This window comes from Dermacentor silvarum, chromosome 1, assembly GCF_013339745.2.
Source record: "Dermacentor silvarum isolate Dsil-2018 chromosome 1, BIME_Dsil_1.4, whole genome shotgun sequence".
Taxonomy (NCBI): Eukaryota; Metazoa; Arthropoda; class Arachnida; order Ixodida; family Ixodidae; genus Dermacentor; species Dermacentor silvarum.
Window position 1 is genome coordinate 75564653 of NC_051154.1, and position 20060 is coordinate 75584712.

The following is a 20060-nucleotide window of genomic DNA, read 5'->3' on the forward strand; positions in this document are numbered from 1 at the left end:
CGCTAGCGCTGTTTCGTCTCCTGTTCGCAACTAAGATTGCAACTAAGGCTCACCCTATCACCACGTTGCACGTTTTAATTCCCCGGTGGTGCAATTGCATGCCAGCGATAGACGCCGTCAAATCTGAGACTGTTTGGAGCAGTTAGGCGCAATTTTCATCAATTGTATCAGGATGGCGCAGTAAATCCCATTTGGCCAACAATCGCCAACAGAACATCCGTCCATCGCGATGTAGTCAGTGCTCTTCATCCTCCACAGCTTTGCACAGTCAAAACGAAACAACCGTTTGCCACAACCGCTGCGGAGGAAACCGTGGCCATTATCGACCCGATTATGAACAGCGACTTTGCAGTGCTGAAGGCACGCAGCTAACAAACGATCCAAGTCTGAACAAAACTAGCGTTCGCTGCAAAGACTGCGGAGGAAACTGCAGTCGCTATCGACGCGATCATGAATGGCGACTACGCGGTTTTTTAAGCATGCGTTAAACGCACGAATAAAGGGTTTATAGTCACAAATAGGCACGAAGTGTTCCGGCGTTCCTGTCATTCATATAAGATTTCTGCTGATGACTATGGCGACGCAGACTCCACCGCTTCGTTTTGGTTAGACGCTTGCACCGTTTTTGCTCTTTTGTGTCGCATATTTACAGCGCTCCTCGCTTACCATGCTCGGAAAGTTGTCCGAATTAACCAATGTGCGGCCAAATACGTCCGAAATAACGAGAGTTAGACAGCATTGAATAATGCATACGCCTGCAGGTATCAGAGGATGACTCCGAATTAACCGATATTCCGAATTTATGAGGGTCAACTCAACGAGGTTTTACTGTACTTCCAGACGTACACAATTCTTATTGAAATTTGCAACGCAAATTTTTGCTTACTTCAACCTATTTATTTAACTGCATCAATAAATAATACTCAGTAACAGTAGGAATAAGTCCTTGATTGATGTCAGCTACTGGCCAATAGCAGCCATCTATGGGAACCTTGCATATGACAACATATGCAAGCTGTCAGCAGCTTCGAAATGGGTGAGGAGAAGGCCTCGTTTGTATGAGTAAAAGGCGACTTCGCACTCTGCTTTGCGAGCTCCACGGGCCACGCACGACTGCAAAAATTGGCCTAGGCCGAGATGTTCACAGCCAGTGCATGCTATACATGGGCTGTTTTTTTCACGAAGCCCGAGGGTTGGCTCAGAACCCATTTAACAAAAATATCTTAATTTATTTTGTGGATGGCAAAAGTGTTGCAACACCCTCATTCTAAAAAACTACCAGAAAATGTGCCTTTCTGCCAATTTCTTTAACTATTATCTACTAATCAACCCAGCAGGCCCAATGTAGCGTTCACCAGCATTTTAGCTGGTGAACTTTCCAGTCTAAGCCCAGGTTCAATTAAGCTGGCAGTGAAGACAATAACAGACGTCTGGTGAGCAACATTGAGTAAATATCAGTACTCTGAACAGGGTAGATAGTAAAGCAAGATTAGCAAACACGACACAGATGTTTTATAAACACTTTTTGCATATGATTCTGAACTTACCCTGCATACTGCTGGAGACAGGACAGCATAGTAGCCAGTGTTTCAGTTGGTAGTTGAGCACTTTTTGGCAAATTTTCCTCCTTGACTATGCCACCCATAATCTGGGGACACCTACGCTTCAGAAAATTGACACAGGCTTGAATGAATGCCTCCTGTAAAAGAAAAATGTGGAAAGAAAAGTAAGCAAGTGAATAGCAAGAACAACAGGTATGCAACTGCTATAAAAGATTCTTTCGAAATATTAAAAAAAAACTGAAGGCAAAAATCGTGTAAGACTATTGAGAGGTCAGTGTTAAATAGGAAATGTGCCAGTTCTACCAAGTAAACAGTTTTCCATAACCCCCCCCCCTCCTCCAAAAAAAATACATATGTAAAAATAATGTCAGTATCACGTGTGAAAACTGAGCTCCAACTTCGACAAATCATCCTGGCAACAGTTTAACAAGACTAATAAACAAGATGATAAAAACAAATTTCATTTGGACATGAAAAACAAAATACAGATAATTTTAAGGGACTCTTCCATAGTAAAACTTACTACTGCTAACCCTTTATATTGTTCTCTCATAAATACAGTATAGACCACTTATAACGTAACCGCTTATAGTGCAGGACCGGATATAGTGCGGTCTTTTCAGACTCCCGTTAATTTTCCCATAGCACTCCATGTATACATGTATCACTTATAGTGCAGTTGCAGGAAACGAAATACCGGTTATAGTGCGGCCTGGGAGTATGGAAGTCAGCGGAGACGGCGAACGCTCCCCTCAAACGGGCCCCCCAAGGAGTGCTCGAGGAAGAAAGAGAGACGAAGTGGAGGAGAAGGGCACGTAGTACGAACGAACAGCCAGTAAGGCTGAAACCGGAATCTTGTGTGCGAGTCGTTAAATATCACGGCGCGCATAGCAAGCGAGGGCCACGAAACTGCCAACGCCGGCCAACACTCGCTTTACGATAACAGCAGTAAACGAAACTTCACGGAGCGGGCGGCGCCTGCACGGCACAGCGAAGGGCGCACGCAGAGACCATGGAACGTGAGGGAGGAGTGCGGCAGGGAAGCTGATTTCGCCTCAGCAACTCCGCCTCTTCGGTGGCACCCCTCGTAGCTTTCAACTGCCACCATGCGCGTCCACCGCCGTGCAGGAGCCGCCGCTCCAGCCGGCCCGGCGCATGCTCCCCGAAGTTTCGTTTTCTGCCGTTATCGGGAAGCGGGCGTTTGCCGGCGTGGTCAGTTTCGTTGGCCGGCGTGGGACAGCGCCGCTGCTTCCCTGTGTGCCGTAGCTGCAGCGTGCAAGGTCAATACGTGAATAGAAAGCAGAGGAAGCATAAAGGGGGAAGAAGGGTTCACTGCCATTTTCTACGCGTGGCTACAGTAGCGTGGCTGAGACGTCAGCACGTACACACATGTTCCAGTGCAACGCAGAATCGGCGACCTTGCCATTTGAGAGAGGGTGAAATTTCCGCCGCGTTTCTTTCTTTTTTGTTTCGTTCGCGCGCGACATTGAGGTCTCTCCTAAGCTTTTACTCTATGGCGGTGGGAGAGATGCCGGTCGAAGGCGCCGCCACGTGATTTAGTTCGAATTAACGAGATTGGAATGTAAATTGAATGCAAACGTTCCAGCCGCATTCCTCGACTGTCGCATACGCGTGGCGGCTCGGTGCACATGTTTTGCGTATGTGCGGGCCTTGAAAATTATTGCTTTGGTTATAGTGCGGTACTGCTTATAGTGCGGATATTCGTGACTCCGGCGACTTACGTTATAAGCGGTCTACACTGTATATGCAAGAGTGTGGCAACCTCTCTGTGCAGTCCTGTCTAATTGAAGGCTGGCGAAACATATCAAAGTACAATCTCCATGATCACAGGCACAGTGCCGGATCCCTGCACTATGCCAAAATACCTAGCTTGTTCCACTTTCTCAGGTAGCCTTAATTTGGGAAGATGTTTGTGATCTTTGATTGTGTCATCATGCAGTACCACCAACTAGCCCTGTTCCCTCATTCTATGGGTGTATAATCTTCAATCCCAATTTTATTAGACACCGCATGAATTTTCACCTTCTCATATGGCAGACGCTGGAAAATGTTCAAGAATCACTTATGCTAGTCAGGCTCCACAGCTGTACACCCATGGAGCACAGTGCTAGTAATGAAAGCCACTTGTAAATAACTGAGGTCACATACCTTGTGCTCAAAGATCTTGTCATTGAGCCACTTGTCAAGCTTGAGGTATTCTCTGCGTGAGGCCAAGCAAGCCAAGTCAATCACCAGAGGAAAGGAGTTGCTGCTCAACAGAACAGAGAGGGCCTTCAGGTCTTGAGCAACATCCAGAATTCGAGAGAGACGTCCTTGCTCACTCTCTCCACCACGCATGTACCAGTCGGCCATGGTGTGCATGATCAAGGGCCGAACCACATTGGCATGGTTCTGTGCAAGAATAATTAAAACGCAACACAGAAATGAACAATGATAGTATACACTGCAGGAATTAGCATGGCACTATTCAAACAGCAATTAGGTGTGGAAATTGTTTCGGAGACATTTTGGGAATAAGTAAGGCTGATTTTTAGCATTTACTATAAGTAGGGTCCTTTCAGGTAAAACCCAATAACTTCTAAATTTTTGCTCCTCGAACTACATTTATGAAAATTGGGTTTAAGATGATATCTCCCCAAGTTTGCCTTTTTACAAAGAATAATCAATGCAGGCATTAGAGCGTTAATGAATGATGCCCACTTTTTGGGAGTAATATGTCAAGATATACCGCATTATATAAATATGCTCGCCTAACACTCAAGCGAAAAATATACAAAAATATATTCAGTGCCTACCAGCTTTGAGTGAAAAATGGTTGCTTTTTTTTTTTTTTTTTTGAGCAGCGTGTTTACACCAATACGACAATGATACATTACATCGCATTTCCGTTATGTCGCATACATCTAAACAGCAGTAATGCGCTACAAAGCGAATTAATGCAGTGCTGACGATGCTCTGTATTGCGACCAGTAGCTGTGACATTGTGAGAATGTTTACCCAACTAGGTCACTTCAAAGAAGGTTGACTGATTAGTCAAGTTCGTGTTCCATTAATTTTGTTTGCCAGGGCTTAGACTGGAAACCAGAAAACACAATAACAATAGACAAGAAAAAAAGGCTCAACAGGTCTAGGATGAACAAAGACGCTCCCAATCATATGATAATGTACAAGGGCTTGTAAGATAAGGAAAAGCATCACACCTCCAGCAAAGCATGCCCTGTGCTCTTTTTTTTTTTAAGTGCAGAGAACAAAAGGGATCACAAGCCCATCTTTTTGTGGTTTTTGTTCATTTGGTTTCTTTTACATGTATTAATAATGACTGCCAATTAGGATTTGTAGAGATGAGTTCATTGAATGATAAGCGAGACGCTCTCTATGCCTTTACATGTTCTCGTGAGATACTTTGGATACGTTTGTATCCAAAGAGAGACTAATGCTTGTGTTAATCTTTTTCAAGCCACGATATCTTCGGAACGGCGCAGCCGAGCGCCGCCATCTTGGTCTCGTTGGAAAGCGCATTTCTCCGTCTTCAAATCTGCCGCTTCAGCTATCTCCTCCATACAGAAACAAGCACACAAAAAGCAAATGATTGAAGGTCGTGCCGGAGCCGCCGATTGGCCGCGCCCGCCACGTGACTCCAGCGCGGTTCGCCATTGGTTCGGTGCTCGCTCCGTGATGGCGTCGTCTGCTCCGCTTGTTGTGGTGTCCTCGCGAGCTCCGGACAGTTTCCGTAATTTCGACGAGTGTTAAAGCGGGCGCTACGTGGACGTAGCAGTAGTGTGGCCGATCCCGCTTTTTGTGGACGTCTCAGACCCGCGGCTAAGCATTCCGAGCATCGGTGACGCGGACTTCGCGACCGAGCTTCGGGCACGGAATGCTCGGACACGCGGCTAAGCCTCTCGCGCGTAGGCGTCTCCGACTCGGCGATGAAGCACATCGCGCGCGGACTTCTCGGATCCTTGCCTAAGCATTTCGTGCGTTGGCGCCTCCGACTGCGCGACTAAGCAAATCGAGCGTCGACTTCTCGAGCCCGCGGCTACGCATTTCGCGCGTCGGCACATCGCTCATCGAGTGTCGACTCGGACCCGCGACTAGGCACTTCGTGCGTCGGCACCTCGAGCGTCGACTCCTCGAGCCCGCGGCTAGGCATTTCGCGTGTCGGCACATCGTTCATGGAGTGTCGACACCTCGAGCGTCTATTCCTCGGACCCGCGGCTAGGCATTTCGCGTGTCGGCACCTCGGACTGCGCGATTGAGCTTACCGAGCGTTTGGACCCGCGACCAGGCATTTCGCGCATCGGCACCTCGGACTGCGCGACTAAGCTCGTCGAGCGTCTATTCCGCGGACCCGCGACCAGGCATTTCGCACATCGGCACCTCGGATCGACCCGCGACTTAGCACATCGCGCGCCGACTCTGTTATCGTAATGCCACGATATCTAGTAATAACACCTATCATACCACCCCTTCATAAAGAGAACCTCATCATGAGCTCTGTTCACTAGGCCACTTGGGCTGGCACAGACACCTGGCTGTAGAAGTGAGGCATGATACAAAAAGTACAGGCTGGAAAGCACCTAGCAGCTGCATTGCTGCCTATCTATCAGTGGCTCTCCTAACCTCCATAGCCATTGTCAATGGAAGATGATTCAGAAGGCTGCTGAGAGCCTTCATTCAGTAACATGGTCGATTCTACCAAAAGAAAACAATGCCTCACTGACTGCACTATAGGCTGCTATCAATGAGGCAGTCTGCAGATACAACGCTAGAACTACTGTATATTTATGCCCACATAGTTCTGCACCTCACTTGGTTTGAAACCCAGGCACCATGCTCTTTGTAGAGCAGCAGTAAAGAATGCCATACAAACATGAAAAAGGCAGAACGAAGGCTCAGCAGACCAGAGGCCATATGTCCAAGAAGCCCCACGTCACAAAACACATCAAAGATTACAACTTTGGTGCGTTTTAGAGAACTGAAGAGAAGGTGCAACTTTGAGAGCCGTTTTCTCAAAACTGTTTTTTTGCCTTTCTGCTCAGTTTCTGGAGCTGATTTCTTCGTTACCGTTTAGCCTATTTTGATTCTGTTTTTTTTGTCACGTTCCTTGGACTACAGTGCAGGTCGAGACAGTCTCGCATTTTTACCTTGACATTTTATAAATTATGGCGTGGCTATTCGTTCACCCCAAAAGTGTGCTTGGTACGAAGGTAACTTGAAAAATGACTATCTAAAAAATTTGTGTTGCGAAAAAAAAAAAGTAAGACTGTCACGACCTTCAGCACGCATTGAGCTATGCAGTCAATACTCAACGAGCCTTCCATCATGTTTTTAAGCTCTCCAGGTCCTCCAGAAAGTTCAAGAGAGAAAAATTCTGCTCAATAAAATGTTCTTAAGGTATCACTCTGAAACTTTTATGGAAGTATCAGGGAGACATTCTAAACATTTGTGCCAATTTTCATCAAAATCCATGAAGAAATCAGGAAGTTGATTTTCAAAGCCACGTCCCCCCTTAATTGCTTTTAAAAGTTGCCAGAAAAAAAACCAAGCTTTCGGCTGCCTGGAAATAAAAATCCAAATTCTCCCAGATTTTCTTTAAGTATGACACCCGATTTTTAGCCCCCGAATTTGAAAATATATACAACCCGAAAACGAAGGACCCTAACTATAAGGTACAATTCAAGCACACTTTTGGAGGAGATTAGGCACAAGCCTGTTTTTAAAGATAATTCCCACAATGAATTCATAAATTAACCAGTGACGTCACAACAGCTGTGCACAAAGCCAGGCATGAAAATGATTATAGAATATCTAGCAGACATTTTCATAATATCACAATGTTTAAGCATTTATTACAAATTTTTGTGTCCCACTGCATCACTTCTGTTATGAATATAAAATATATCAGCAAAATTCAGTTTACAATAATTCACAGGACATGAGTAGGTAAAGTTTTTTTTCTTTGTGGAATACAAAAAAAATGTATTCAAGTTTTTACTGTAAACTATGCTACTGCAACAGCATGGTATCACTGGAAGCAATTCACAATAAATTTATGCAACCTTTAGTTAAGACCGAACAGTGATCCTGCCTGTAATACACATGCAGACTTGGCAGACAAAATTTCTGCCCACACTTGCACAAAGATGACCTTCACTATACAACTGCACATTTCATGGGCTTGGTTGCTACAGTTCAAGTTTTTGGCAGGTAGGTTCACATCAACAGCTCTGCTTTTTGCAGTCATTCTCATTCCAGACAGATATTTCACACACAACATCGAATGGCTCATCTCGCAGGTCATGACCAAAAAACTGTGCTAAGTTTATTGAAAAGATTCAATAGCAAAACTATGTAAGCAAAGAATACTTGACAAAGTACACTTTGTCATAAGATTGACAACTAATAGTATCTACTTCACTGTCGTAATTTCCAACTACTAAGCAAGACGTATCTTACCTGAACATTCCAAGCTGCCTGCAGCACTATTGCAGAATTTGGATGATTGCTGAGAAACACAAACACAAGGTTTGTCAAGAGTTCCTGACGAAACCCTTGCATGGGTCCCTGAAAGTGAATAAGTGTATGTCAAAAAATTTGGGCATATCTGCTAGGAGTTAAATCAACCAACAATGTAGGTTAACATTGAAATATATTACATCTGGACTCACTGAAGCTTGTAGAAGCCCAAGCATCAGCAAGTCAGGACAATGTTGAACAGGGTATTTGAACAAATCATGTACATGCGATGAGTACTGCACTTTCTCTGACAAGGTCAGGAGAGTCTCTACAAGGTCCAAAGATTTCCTGCAAAAAGAAAAAGAAAGTTTTCAGAATAATACTAACACATAAGACGTGTTAAAAGCAAAGCTTCCTAACCAATTGGCAATGTCTCTGTTGTCATCTTCAGGAAGTGCCTTCAAAATCTCCATGGACACAGGCCGGTACTTGTAGTCAGTCAGGCAAACAATGTCAGAATTTTTCATAATCTGGAGAAACAATGACAGCTGCAAAAAAGAAAGATTGCTATTTATACCTGCATTATCAATAGTCCACTATTTAATATTATCCTGCGCAAGCTGACATGCCTATGAACACGCAGTTTACCATCAAATGTGGGGAAACCAACGGTATGCTGAACACAACCACCCTTGTGTTTAGCGAGCACCCAAAAACTTCCATGCACTCTGGCCATCTCACTCAATTCCATATCTCTCCATTAACATGTGCCTATGACAAGGCATTCTAGACCCTGACCTATGAAGAAAGTATCTGAACTGGGCATTTTTTTTTTTTTTAAGACGAGCCATTCTTACTGCAAGAGGGAGACTTGGCAGAGCCAGAAAGAACAAGAAATTGGCAGGAACACAACCTTGTAATTCCTGCACCAGGTGTATTTGCTCCTCCCCATGATGTCAGATTTTTCCAACAGCTATTCAGAGCTACAGCTGCTGACGTGAGCACATGAACAAGCTGACAAGCTGTTCTTCGGATTGGTGATGACTTCACACGCACACGCATGCTCCCATGCTTCATGCTCCCGTGTGTGCGCGCGTGTGAAGTTCTGCTACAAGCTTGGGAAAACGTTCACAGAGACATTTCAGTTGCTTAGCCAAGCATACGGGTTGTATGTAGTGTATGAGTCGCACGCAGTGCTATAATTGGTTCAAGCGTTTTGAAGACGGAAAAATGTCGGTCAGTGACGATCCCAAGCCTGAAGGACCTTCCACATCCACAGATGATGACCACATCGAGAGTGTTCGAACTGTGATTCATGGAAATCATCGTTGGACTATTCGAGAAGTCGCTGACGAAGTGGGTATCAGCGTAGGATCATGTCATGAAATTTTTGGTGACAAACTTTGGACGCGTCGTGTCAGTGCAAAATTCGTGTCGCGTTTGTTGACTGACGAACAGAAGCAGACCAATGTTGAAATCGGCCAGGAACTGCTCGCCGCTGCCAATGACGATGAAAACATAATAACAGGCGATGAGACGTGTTTATGGCTATGATGTTGAAACTAAAGTGCAGTCATCGCAGTGGGCGTCCAAACGTTCTCCTCGTCGAAAAAAAGCACGCATGAGTAAGTAAAAAATGAAGGTGATGTTAGTTGTGTTTTTTGACTGCAAAGGCATTGTCCATCAGGAATTTCTGCCACATGGTCAGACGGTAAACAATGAAGTTTACCAGGGAATCCTAGCACATTTCAGAGATTCTGTGCGCAGTTAAGAGGCCTGAATTGTGGGAAAATCAGGCTTGGATGTTGCGTCATGACAATGCCCCGGCTCACGTGTCACTCCTTGTCCGCAGCTACTTAGCGAAACACCCCACTCCTGTTGTGCCCCGCCCACCATATTCTCTGGACCTAGCCCCCAGCAGACTTTTTTTCTATTCCCCAAGCTGAAAACCACCTTGAAAGGACATCGTTTCCAAACCATCGAGGAGATCCAGGACAATGTGAGAAGAGACCTGCGCGCCATTCCAAAAGTGCATTCCAGGAGGCTTTCCAAATATGGAAGAAAGATGGGAAGAGTGCATTGCCAGTAGAGGGGACTACTTTGTAGGGGACAGCACTTAAAATGTTGTACCATAAGCAATAAAGGTGTCATAGCAAACACACCTCGTACGCAAAAAAACTTACGTTTCATCTAAATCTGTAAAATACACCGAAGATAGCATAATCAACAAAAAGAAGAAATATTTTTCAGAAACTTCAACAATCAAAATTTGAGTGCGAGTGAGTGCCAGTGAGTGTGAGTGAGGTGAGTGCGAGTGAGTGCCTGTGAGTGTGAGTGGAGGTGAGTGCGAGTGAGTGCCAGTGAGTGTGAGTGCAGGTGAGTGCGAGTGAGTGCCTGTGAGTGTGAGTGCAGGTGAGTGCCAGTGAGTGTGAATGCAAGTGAGTGCGAGTGAGTGCCAGTGAGTGTGAATGCAAGTGAGTGCCGGTGAGTGTGAGTGGACGTGAGTGTGAGTGAGTGCCAGTGAGTGTGAGTGGACGTGAGTGTGAGTGAGTGCCAGTGAGTGTGAGTGAGTGGAGGTGAGTGCCAGTGAGTGTGAGTGGAGGTGAGAGCCAATGAGTGTGAGTGGAAGTGAGAGCCAATGAGTATGAGTGGAAGTGAGTGTGAACGTGACTGAGTGCTGTGAGTGTGAACGGGGTGAGTGCTTCTGGGTGTGTAGAGGTGAGTGAACGTGAGTGCAGGTGAGTGTGAACATGAGTGAGTGGTTGTGAGTGGAAGTGAGTGTGAACGTGGTGAGTGCTTGAACGATAAGCAGAGGTGATATCGGTTCACCTTGCTTGCGGAAAAATGGAGGCACGTTGTGTGTACAAGCTCACTAGCGGTGATGACTTATCGCACTAGCAGATTGTGCACGCCAAGATAGAAACCACTCACTAAGGTCGTAATAATCTAAGAATCAGGCATGAGTGAGACAATGTATAATGACATGAGCGGATATATTATATTGCGATAGCAATTATATGGACACTCCAAGCGAACTTCTGCCGTGGTCTTGGACGTCATTGTGAGGTTCCGTATAAAGTCCAATCACGGTAACATTGTCGCAGCGTGCCAGCGGTACGCTGCGTGTGCGAGTGCAAGCTTGCGGGGGTCAGCCAACACTTGCTGCTCAATCTCACGCGCGCGAGGGAAAAGACGGGGCGGAAGTGCGCTGCTTCTGTCGCGCGTCACACATTTGGGGGGGGGGGGGGGTCGTCTTGCTCCAGTGGCGGCCGCGTGGGTGTCGTATCTGGAAAGCAATCGGCGACGTGCAAAAAGGGCGCGCGCGCCTCCTCTTCAAAGCGATTTGCGACGTGAACAATGTTCAACTAGAGCCGGTTACTTCGTATGCGCCGTCTTTTCGACGTTTAGTTCACTTTGAAGCGAGAGGCAGTACGAAGGTCAATTCGCTCGCGGCTATAGCTGCACCTCCTTACTCCAGCGTTCTGACAGCGAGTTTCCGCGGTCATCGAGCGAGATGCGTTCATGTTTACCTGTTCGCGCGTGACACCGTGCTTGTCTATTTAGTTAGTAGGCGAATGTGTACAAGTTTATACGGCCCATTAAACTACTATCCTTGCTTCGTATAGATCTCTACTAATTTGCTATCGCAATCGAAGCTTTGCCTTTCGGGCGAAACTGCAACACTTTCTTTAATACACCAGGGAAGGGAATATGTATGGGCTGGAGAGCTGATGGCAGACATATCCAAATCATGACCGGCAAATTTTGCCATGACTTCCACTGAGTGAAGACGTTTAATACCGTGTGATTTGCTACAGCTTCGCTGGTCATCCGCCTTCAGAGGGTGGAATGGCTCCTCATTTTCTTCCCGCTTCCCTCTTAAACATACACGTACAGGCTCCTTATATAAACAGACAGAGCGGAAGAGGGACTAGCGAAGTTAGCACAGAGTAACAGACACGCACGCTCGCATACATAGAGAAAAAGCGAAGATGCAGTGATAGATACCGCTTTGTTCTCCTTTGTGTGTTTGTTTCGCGTTAAGCGGTTGACTAAGTATACGGACAGTCAATCTCTCCCTCTATTTCCCGCTCTCTTGGCTCAATCCGACCAAAGGGGAGCTTAGCGAGCATGGTCGGCAAGCATGCACACGTCTAATGTCAATGACAGAGAGATGGACAGAGAGAATTTGGGGCTGACGTCAATGTTTATGTCACCATGAATAAATTGAAACGAAAACTTTAGTCGTGCTAGTTTTGCTCTACTTTGCAGTGTTAATAAACGAGCTCTCTTTAATAATTTAGTCAATGAATCCATTAATTTGTATTTATTAAAACATAACCTTATTGCCTTCCTCTGCATCCTTTCCATTCTTGCAATGAGTGATTTTGTGTACGGAAACCAAACAATATTGGCGTGATCCAGCACTGTTCGAACAAGCATTTTGTAGGCCAGCGAATTTTATCTGGGGGCGCAAGACGAAGTGTCTTCTGAGAAAGAAGAGTCGGTTTAGTTCTCAGCATGTACATTGATTGCCACTTGAGTTTATTTTGTTAAAATGGCTTTCCCATCGGAGAGCGTATGTTAAAGTGACACCTAAATATTTACGCTGAAATGCACAAGTGAGAGGTGTGTCATTAATAATGTAAGTAAATTCAGATATCTGTTTCTTTCTTACTGTTAGCGTTGCAGATTTTTCGGCATTTACAGTTATCTGCCACTCCTGACACCAAGAAAAGTCAGAATTTTATGTATAGTGATTATCACAGTGACTAATTTCGCAGTACGAAATACAATAGTCAACGAATAGACGGATATTACCATGTAATCGGGAAGGCAAATCTTTTATGTATATAAAAAATAAAGCTGGGTCCAAAACACTGCCTTGGTGCACTCCCGATGCAACAGGTGCTAAATAGGAAGCTTCGTTATTAATATACACGAATTGTGAGCGGTATAGATCGGCGCAGTGACTCATGAGTTCACTCACTCACACTCGCACTCATTTCAAAGGGGTGAGTGCGAGTGAGTGCCAGTGAATGTGAGTGCGAGTGAGTGCCAGTGCGAGCGAGTGCAGGTGAGTGCGAGCGAGTGCAGGTGAGTGCGAGCGAGTGCAGCTGAGTGCGAGCGAGTGCAGCTGAGTGCGAGCGAGTGCAGCTGAGTGCGAGCGAGTGCAGCTGAGTGCGAGCGAGTGCAAGCGAGTGCAAGCGAGTGCAAGCGAAGGTGAGCGAAGGTGAGCGAAGGTGAGCGAAGGTGAGCGAAGGTGAGCGAAGGTGAGTGCGAGTGAGTGCGAGTGAGTGCGAGTGAGTGCGAGTGCGAGTGAGTGCGAGTGAGTGCGAGTGCGAGTGAGTGCGAGTGCGAGTGCGAGTGAGTGCGAGTGCGAGTGCGAGTGAGTGCGAGTGAGTGCGAGTGAGTGCGAGTGAGTGCGAGTGAGTGCGAGTGAGTGCGAGTGAGTGCGAGTGAGTGCGAGTGAGTGCGAGTGAGTGCGAGTGAGTGCGAGTGAGTGCGAGTTCCAGTGAGTGCGAGGGTGGAGTGGCGAGTCAGTGAGTGCGAGTTCCAGTGAGTGCGAGTTCCAGTGAGTGCGAGTTCCAGTGAGTGCGAGTTCCAGTGAGTGCGAGTTCCAGTGAGTGCGAGTTCCAGTGAGTGCGAGTTCCAGTGAGTGCGAGTTCCAGTGAGTGAGTGCAGGTGAGTGCGAGTGAGTGCATGTGAGCGTGAGGGGAGATGAGTGCGAGTGAGTGTCTTGAGTGTGAGTGGAGGTGAGTGGAGGTGAGTGCGAGTGAGAGCCAGTGAGTGTGAGTGGAAGTGAGTGCGAGTGAGAGCCAGTGAGTGTGAGTAGAAGTGAGTGCGAGTGAGTGCTGTGAGTGTGAGTGGAGGTGAGCGAACGTGAGTGAGTGCGGGGCCTGGAAAAAATTATGGTGAGTGAGTGTGAGTGAGTGTTCTCCCACACTGCCGACCTATGCTTCCTGGACGCAACACTCGTCCATAAAGGGTTCATTAAGAAAGCTTATACTGCACTTGAAAGCTAACAATAGCTCAATCTGACCACATTTTTGTCACAACAATACTGCATACATATATAACGAAGCGAAATTCCCCTTCACATACCCATTGAGGTCTATATTGCAGTACATGCAAGAATGGATATAACGAGGTAATGGATATAACAAAGTACCGTAGTTTTGCGCACATAACTCACTAAAAATTCAAAAAATTTAACACTAATGTCGGGGGATGGGTTACATGATCTGGCTTTGCGACAGTGTGGCGTGCGCTGCGGCACTGCCGCAATTACACCTTTAGGCAAAGTTCTCCACTATTCAAAGTTTCATTATCTCCTAGGGAACTCCACCCCTGTGTGTTGAAGCTCCCTTCTCCCCTCCTTCATGGTTGCACATTCCCCTCTTTATGGGTCGCCATTGTATGTTCAGTAATTAGCAAACAGTGCACACGGCGCCGGCAAACATATACACCATCATAGAGCATTAACCATGAATAGTTGCAGTGTTAATGATTGCTGAAAAAAAAAAGTTATATACTGCTGAGAGGTAACAAATCTGACTGCTTCCAAACACACAACAGTGAAATCACGAACTTTTGTTAAGTCGGGTCTTCAATGTTTCATCAACAAAACTATTGTATGTCGGTTCTCAAAATCCCTGGTGATTATTAACACGAATGACCATTTACAAAATACTAAAGCCACAGTTCCCCTCCCCTTGCCCTCACATTTTGTGCAGAATGCTTACACAAGAGAACATGGAATTCTGTGCTACAGGACTGAAGTGCATTGAAGTCGCACAAAGTTGAGGCCTTCTTTGAGCAACCACATAACACCCTTGTTAGCACATGAACCCAACAAAATTTTCTTCACACAGCAGCAATGTTATCCTGGGGCGGTATTCTGTAAGAGTCTACCTAATGAAATGTCTATTTGGCGGCCGCTGATTCGCTGCTGCTTGACATGCAGGAAGGAGACACTTGCTGGCACCTTCCTCAACATCAAGCAGCATCGAATCAGCGGCCGCCGAAATGGACAGTCCACTAGGTAGACTCTTACACAATACCGCCTCTGGACTAACATTAGCTGGAGTAGGTCACAAATGCAGGTACTGGCACTTGCACATCTGTTTATAGGTGTTGCGTTTTTTCAAGCATTGTGCTACCAGCGCACCTCACCTTAAACCACTAACATTTGTTATATAAGAATTTCAAAACTTGCATATACATCTACTGCAGTCTTTTTGAAACTGCACTAGTACTACTTTTATGCTAATGAAAAACTGCAGATAGCCCCACCTGGGACTCTGGGTTCCTCCAAATTCTGTACAAGCGGTCTGTAGGGAAGGGCTCACTGCCCAACCCTCTGCACAAGCCATGCCAGAGTATCTTCAGGCCTTGTCGATCCTTCACAAAGAAGCCTGGAAAGTCCAGTTCACTAACGACTTCTTTCCAGTTCAGCGTTGGTACCTGCAAAAGTACAACAAAACATGTATTAAAATTAAAAACTTACACTTACCAAGACTATGCAAAACTGATTACCTATGTACCGAAGGCCATTGCATTATAGATCAATCCCTTGCAGCACACAAAGATCTACTTGGTCACAGATAAAACTTGAGGTTCCTCCCATGGCCTGTGTTCAGATGTTGTACCAACTGTGCGTCACAGGCCATGGCTGGCCTCCACTGCTGGCATAAAATTAGGGCACATCACACACACCTATCCTCTGCCCCACCACACTCAACACCACCTGTTGCTACATTTACATCACACTATGGGACAAATATTCTTCCTTTTCAATTCAGAATTGAAAGGGAAACGTGGGTCTCTGACCAAAAATTTTTTTAATCTATTCTTCGAGGTATGGTGCTGGAAACTTGTACATGTATGTAATGTTATGCGCTTATTTCAAATAAGAGGTGTTTTTTTTTTACCTCCATCGGTTATGTTTTTATGCGAATGTATATTTTTTTCCAAAGTTTGCAAACTATCTGTTCCTTAGATGTAGCTAAATAGAGTACCAATGGCTTCTGTACGATTCAAGAAATGCCATCAGACCATCCAAATTGCTCTGCCTTACCAAGAACACGAGGCGCAAGGCTTCGACAAGAAAAATAAGAATTTTTTTTTTTGTGCTTTACTTTGAAGTCTCGCAACTCTTGTTCTAGATAAGGCAGAGCAATAAGGTTGGTCTTAAGGCATTCCTTGAATCACACAGAAGCAATTGATACCCTATATTTCAAGTCTATTGCATAAAATTATTTCAAGGAAGCTCACATAAAATTTGAATCAGGAGAGAGAAACAAAATGGACTGCATATTCACTACAGACAACATTACATATACAGAGGAATCTCATTGATCCAATCTTCCTAGGAACGGGAAAATAAAACGTATCATCCGAAAATCGTATTATTGCGATAGCAATTATATGGACACTCCAAAGCAGATTTCTGCCGTTGCCGTCGCCGTGAGGTTCCGTATGACGACAACGGTGATGAAATTGTCGCCGCGCTCCGGACGCTGTATGTGCAAGTGATAGGGCGCGAGACACGCACGCTTTCACGGGGAGCGAACGCACGTCGGAGAGCAAACGCGCGTTCTGCGCCGTGCTCCCTGAAGGGCTGCAGAATTAAGCGTCTCTTTCCTCCTTTCCATATATAGAGAGGAAACGCAACTTTTTCCGTCGCGCAAAAGGCTGTGGGGGGACAGGAGGGAAGGAGGGGAGGCGACGTTTAGCTGCGGCACCAAATACGTATTTATATAAAAACGCCGCGCTTGTTCGGTGCGAACGCGGGCAAAACGCCGACGGCATCAACAACAGTTCTGCGCGTTGCTGGTGCTGCCACACGTCCAAGTAAAACAGCTGATAAAACTACTATCCTTACTCCGTATAGCTCTCTACTAATTTACTATCGCAATTGGTGCTTCGCCTTTCGGGTGAAACGGCGACAAATTTTTATTCCAACATAATTGTATATAAGAAAAAAATTATATATAACAAAAAAACGTATTATCCCGAAGAACGTATTATGCAGAGTCATGTCAACGAGATTCCACTGTATGTACAAGTTTTCAGCACCATATCTAGAAAAATAAATTTTTTTTCTAGAACCCACTTCCCCCTTTAACCATGTCAAGGCAACCCCATGTAAATACTGTATTGGCACTTCCAAAGCAATGCACTGGTAAGTTCAGCCAGTCCTGAAGCCAATACTCGAATTCGTGCCACAGGCAACAGGTTTTGTGAGAACCCTCGGGTCCCATGACCGCCGCACACGCAGCGAACGTCGCGGCAGATGCATGCGCGCCAGGGAGAGGGGAAAGTTTCCTTCCGCGGGCGGCGTACGAGAATCGCAAGCACTAGCAGCGCCACCGGGTGGGTCAGGTGAGATCCCTCTGACATCGCCCGAGTCTCTTTGGGTCCCCAGCAAGCGGCGACGGCGGAAGTCTCCGCCGTCGCTCTTGTATTCCCGCACGTGGTTAGTCAACCGCGTTCTTGCCACGGCAAACGCCGCGGCCTTCCAGTATTCCCCAGTTGGTAAGTCGGAAACCCTTCTTTACCTAGTGTATTATTCTCTTCGAGGGAACCCTCAGCGATGTCACTATAGCTAGCTGGCCTGCTCGAAGTGTTAGTTGCAGTCGTAATAAATGCTTTCCGAGTGTACACGTGGTTGTCCTCTATTGTTTCCTCGAGCTTGTACCGGACCGCGGTTAATGCGCAGGCCTGCGCCAACCGCGAGACTCGGTGTGTCTAGGCAGAGCGCAGTGGTCATCCCCCCTCTTATCCCGACATTTTGGCGTTCCCGACGTGGGGCAAGCTCTTGGAAAACGGGACGACGATCGGTTCGGATGCAAGGAAGCCTGAAGGCTTTGTTCGGATCAGCGTTAGGCCTCACCCAAAGGCGTGATTGCTAGCTAGATTGGGCGGGTGCTTTCTAGAGTGCGAATTAACGCTGCACCAGTGTCGCCGAACTCGTGTAGACACTGTTATGATCAGCTTGGAACTGCACCTGTCAAATGTGGGAATCAAGCTCGAGCGCCTTTCCCGTGACGAGATAATCCTCTTTCATCCCCGAGAGAGCGTCTGACCTCTACGGAGCAGACGAAAACAGCGAGCTACCAAGAAGGAAGACCCGAGGGAGAGGAGGTCGCCAACTTGTCCGCCCGACAGAGGTCTGACACTTCCACAAGTTCGCCGAAGTAGTCATCGGCAGGTTATGCCTGGAATCTGTATCTCTCCAATGTGGGAAGCAAGCCCCAGCGCTTTTCCCGTGACGAGATAATCCCCTCCAGCCCCGAGAGAGCTCTCACCTCTACGGAGCAGACGAAAACGGCGAGCTACCAAGAAGGAGGACCCGAGGGCGAGGAGGTCATCAACTTGACCACCGGAGAGAGGACTTCCCCGAAGGAAATGCCGGCCACCACGAGGGGATTTAAGGCCGTCCTGGCCCCCGTGTTAATCAGAACCGCTCGAGACTCGGATAGAGTCAAAACCATGTACCAATGAAGTGAATACAATCTTTTCTATTTTTCATCATCACCAGCCCGCCTTCATCGTCGTTTCCTGATTCCTGCGGTGACGACCCACCTCACCCGGTCGAGATTATATCAACGCTGAGATTTGGAGCGAGTTTTCTCCTAAGAGTACGCCCGAAGCGAGTGAGTGCAGCAGTCGACGCGGTGGTCGATTTTCCCAGTACATATGTAAGTAGCCTCCTTTCTGTATCTTTGGCTCTGGGAACCGGGCGCCAGAAACGCTGGCTAGGACGTCAGTGGGGCGCAGTCCCAGGAGTGGGCTCGAAAGCTGCGTGTTGAGCAGTGAGCGGGGACCACTTAGCTAGGCCTGCATCTCCTCGCGGCGGCTCATTGGAACCCTTTATGGGTCTGTTTCCTTTTGATTTTTTTATACGATCCCAGCCGGGATCGGAGGTTAAATTTTTCCGCGTGCGTAGCTACTACGACCGCAGAAAGCGTTAAAGAGGCGTGTGGAAAGAAGGGCGAAAGAAGGAAGAGACACGCCTTCGTTGCCAGGCGACACTTGTCTGGGCGAAACATGCGCTCGCAAAACCTGATGAGTTGTCGCCTCAGCTAGTGTTCGAACAGTCCTGCGCGTGCCAATTGTCACTTCGGGACCTTCTCAGAAAGAACGGCTCGCCTGACTGTTCAGCTCACCCACTGTTACCCTGCCTCGGAAAGAAAAAGCGCGAGCCAAGAACGAAAGTATTTTGCAGTGATGCCCCACCCGATGCGCGCCTTCTGGCCCCGCTGGTCACACTGCTCTACTGAGCTGCGCCGTTGGAATATCCGTCCATGCGGGGCCTTCAGGAACACTGGGCCAATGTAGAGCGTAAGGACGCTGTCCTAAACCAGGGACGGATCCATGGGCGTCTTGTGCTGGAGTTTGGGGTATAGTAGTGGCGCCTGGTGGCGGCGAGAAAAGTAATCTGGGTAGTACCAGCTTGGGTAGTATAGAGCCCTGGCTGTAGCGAAGCACGTTTCTAGCCCGATTTTTGCGTCGATTCACACTTTTGTCTGCCCTGTTGCGAGTGCGAAAAAGCTTCACTTCTCACAGACCACGCCACGAGCTGGCCGCAGCCTAGTTTAAGGAAAACGGACTCTCCATGTGCCGTGGCACGTAATGCTGGAATCAGAAGGAATCGGCCACGCCGATCCGGAGAGACCTAGCTCAGCCTCGAAAAAGCATCACCGTCGTTACCGCTGCGTCGTGAGCTGCCGCGAGCAAGAAGGCCTGAATCCCAACCTCAGATTCTACTGTTTTCCTTCAAAGCCTCACGAAGTGGAGGGTCGGGCGCGCTGGATAACTTCACTATCCCACAACGAGCAGCACGAGTTTGAGAGTTAAATGTGCTAATCCGTGACCTCAAGCCAGCACGTTGAGGCAACGCAGCAAGGCAGTATTGATTACAGTATGGGTTCTCAAAGTGGGTTCCGCGGAACCTACGGTTTCCGCAAGCCCCCGATAAATTTTCCCTGGTCCCGCGCTCGACGAGTGGCTAAA

General features: G+C 47.0%; 1 protein-coding gene across 11 annotated transcripts in view; it reads right to left on the reverse strand.

The window, feature by feature from the left end:
- LOC119466299 (chromodomain-helicase-DNA-binding protein 7-like) overlaps positions 1-20060 on the reverse strand; it is a 554757-nt gene that overhangs the window by 512929 nt on the left and 21768 nt on the right. For 10 of the 11 annotated variants that reach the window (XM_049669819.1, XM_049669863.1, XM_049669847.1 and 7 more), the window contains exons 9-14: positions 15336-15506; positions 8460-8587; positions 8240-8387; positions 8040-8147; positions 3732-3974; positions 1548-1699 (exon numbers count right to left, since the gene is read on the reverse strand). In XM_049669819.1, the coding sequence (XP_049525776.1) occupies positions 1548-1699; positions 3732-3974; positions 8040-8147; positions 8240-8387; positions 8460-8587; positions 15336-15506 (950 nt within the window). The remainder of the gene's footprint in view (positions 1-1547; positions 1700-3731; positions 3975-8039; positions 8148-8239; positions 8388-8459; positions 8588-15335; positions 15507-20060) is intronic. The other variant, XM_049669824.1, reaches the window with a different exon arrangement.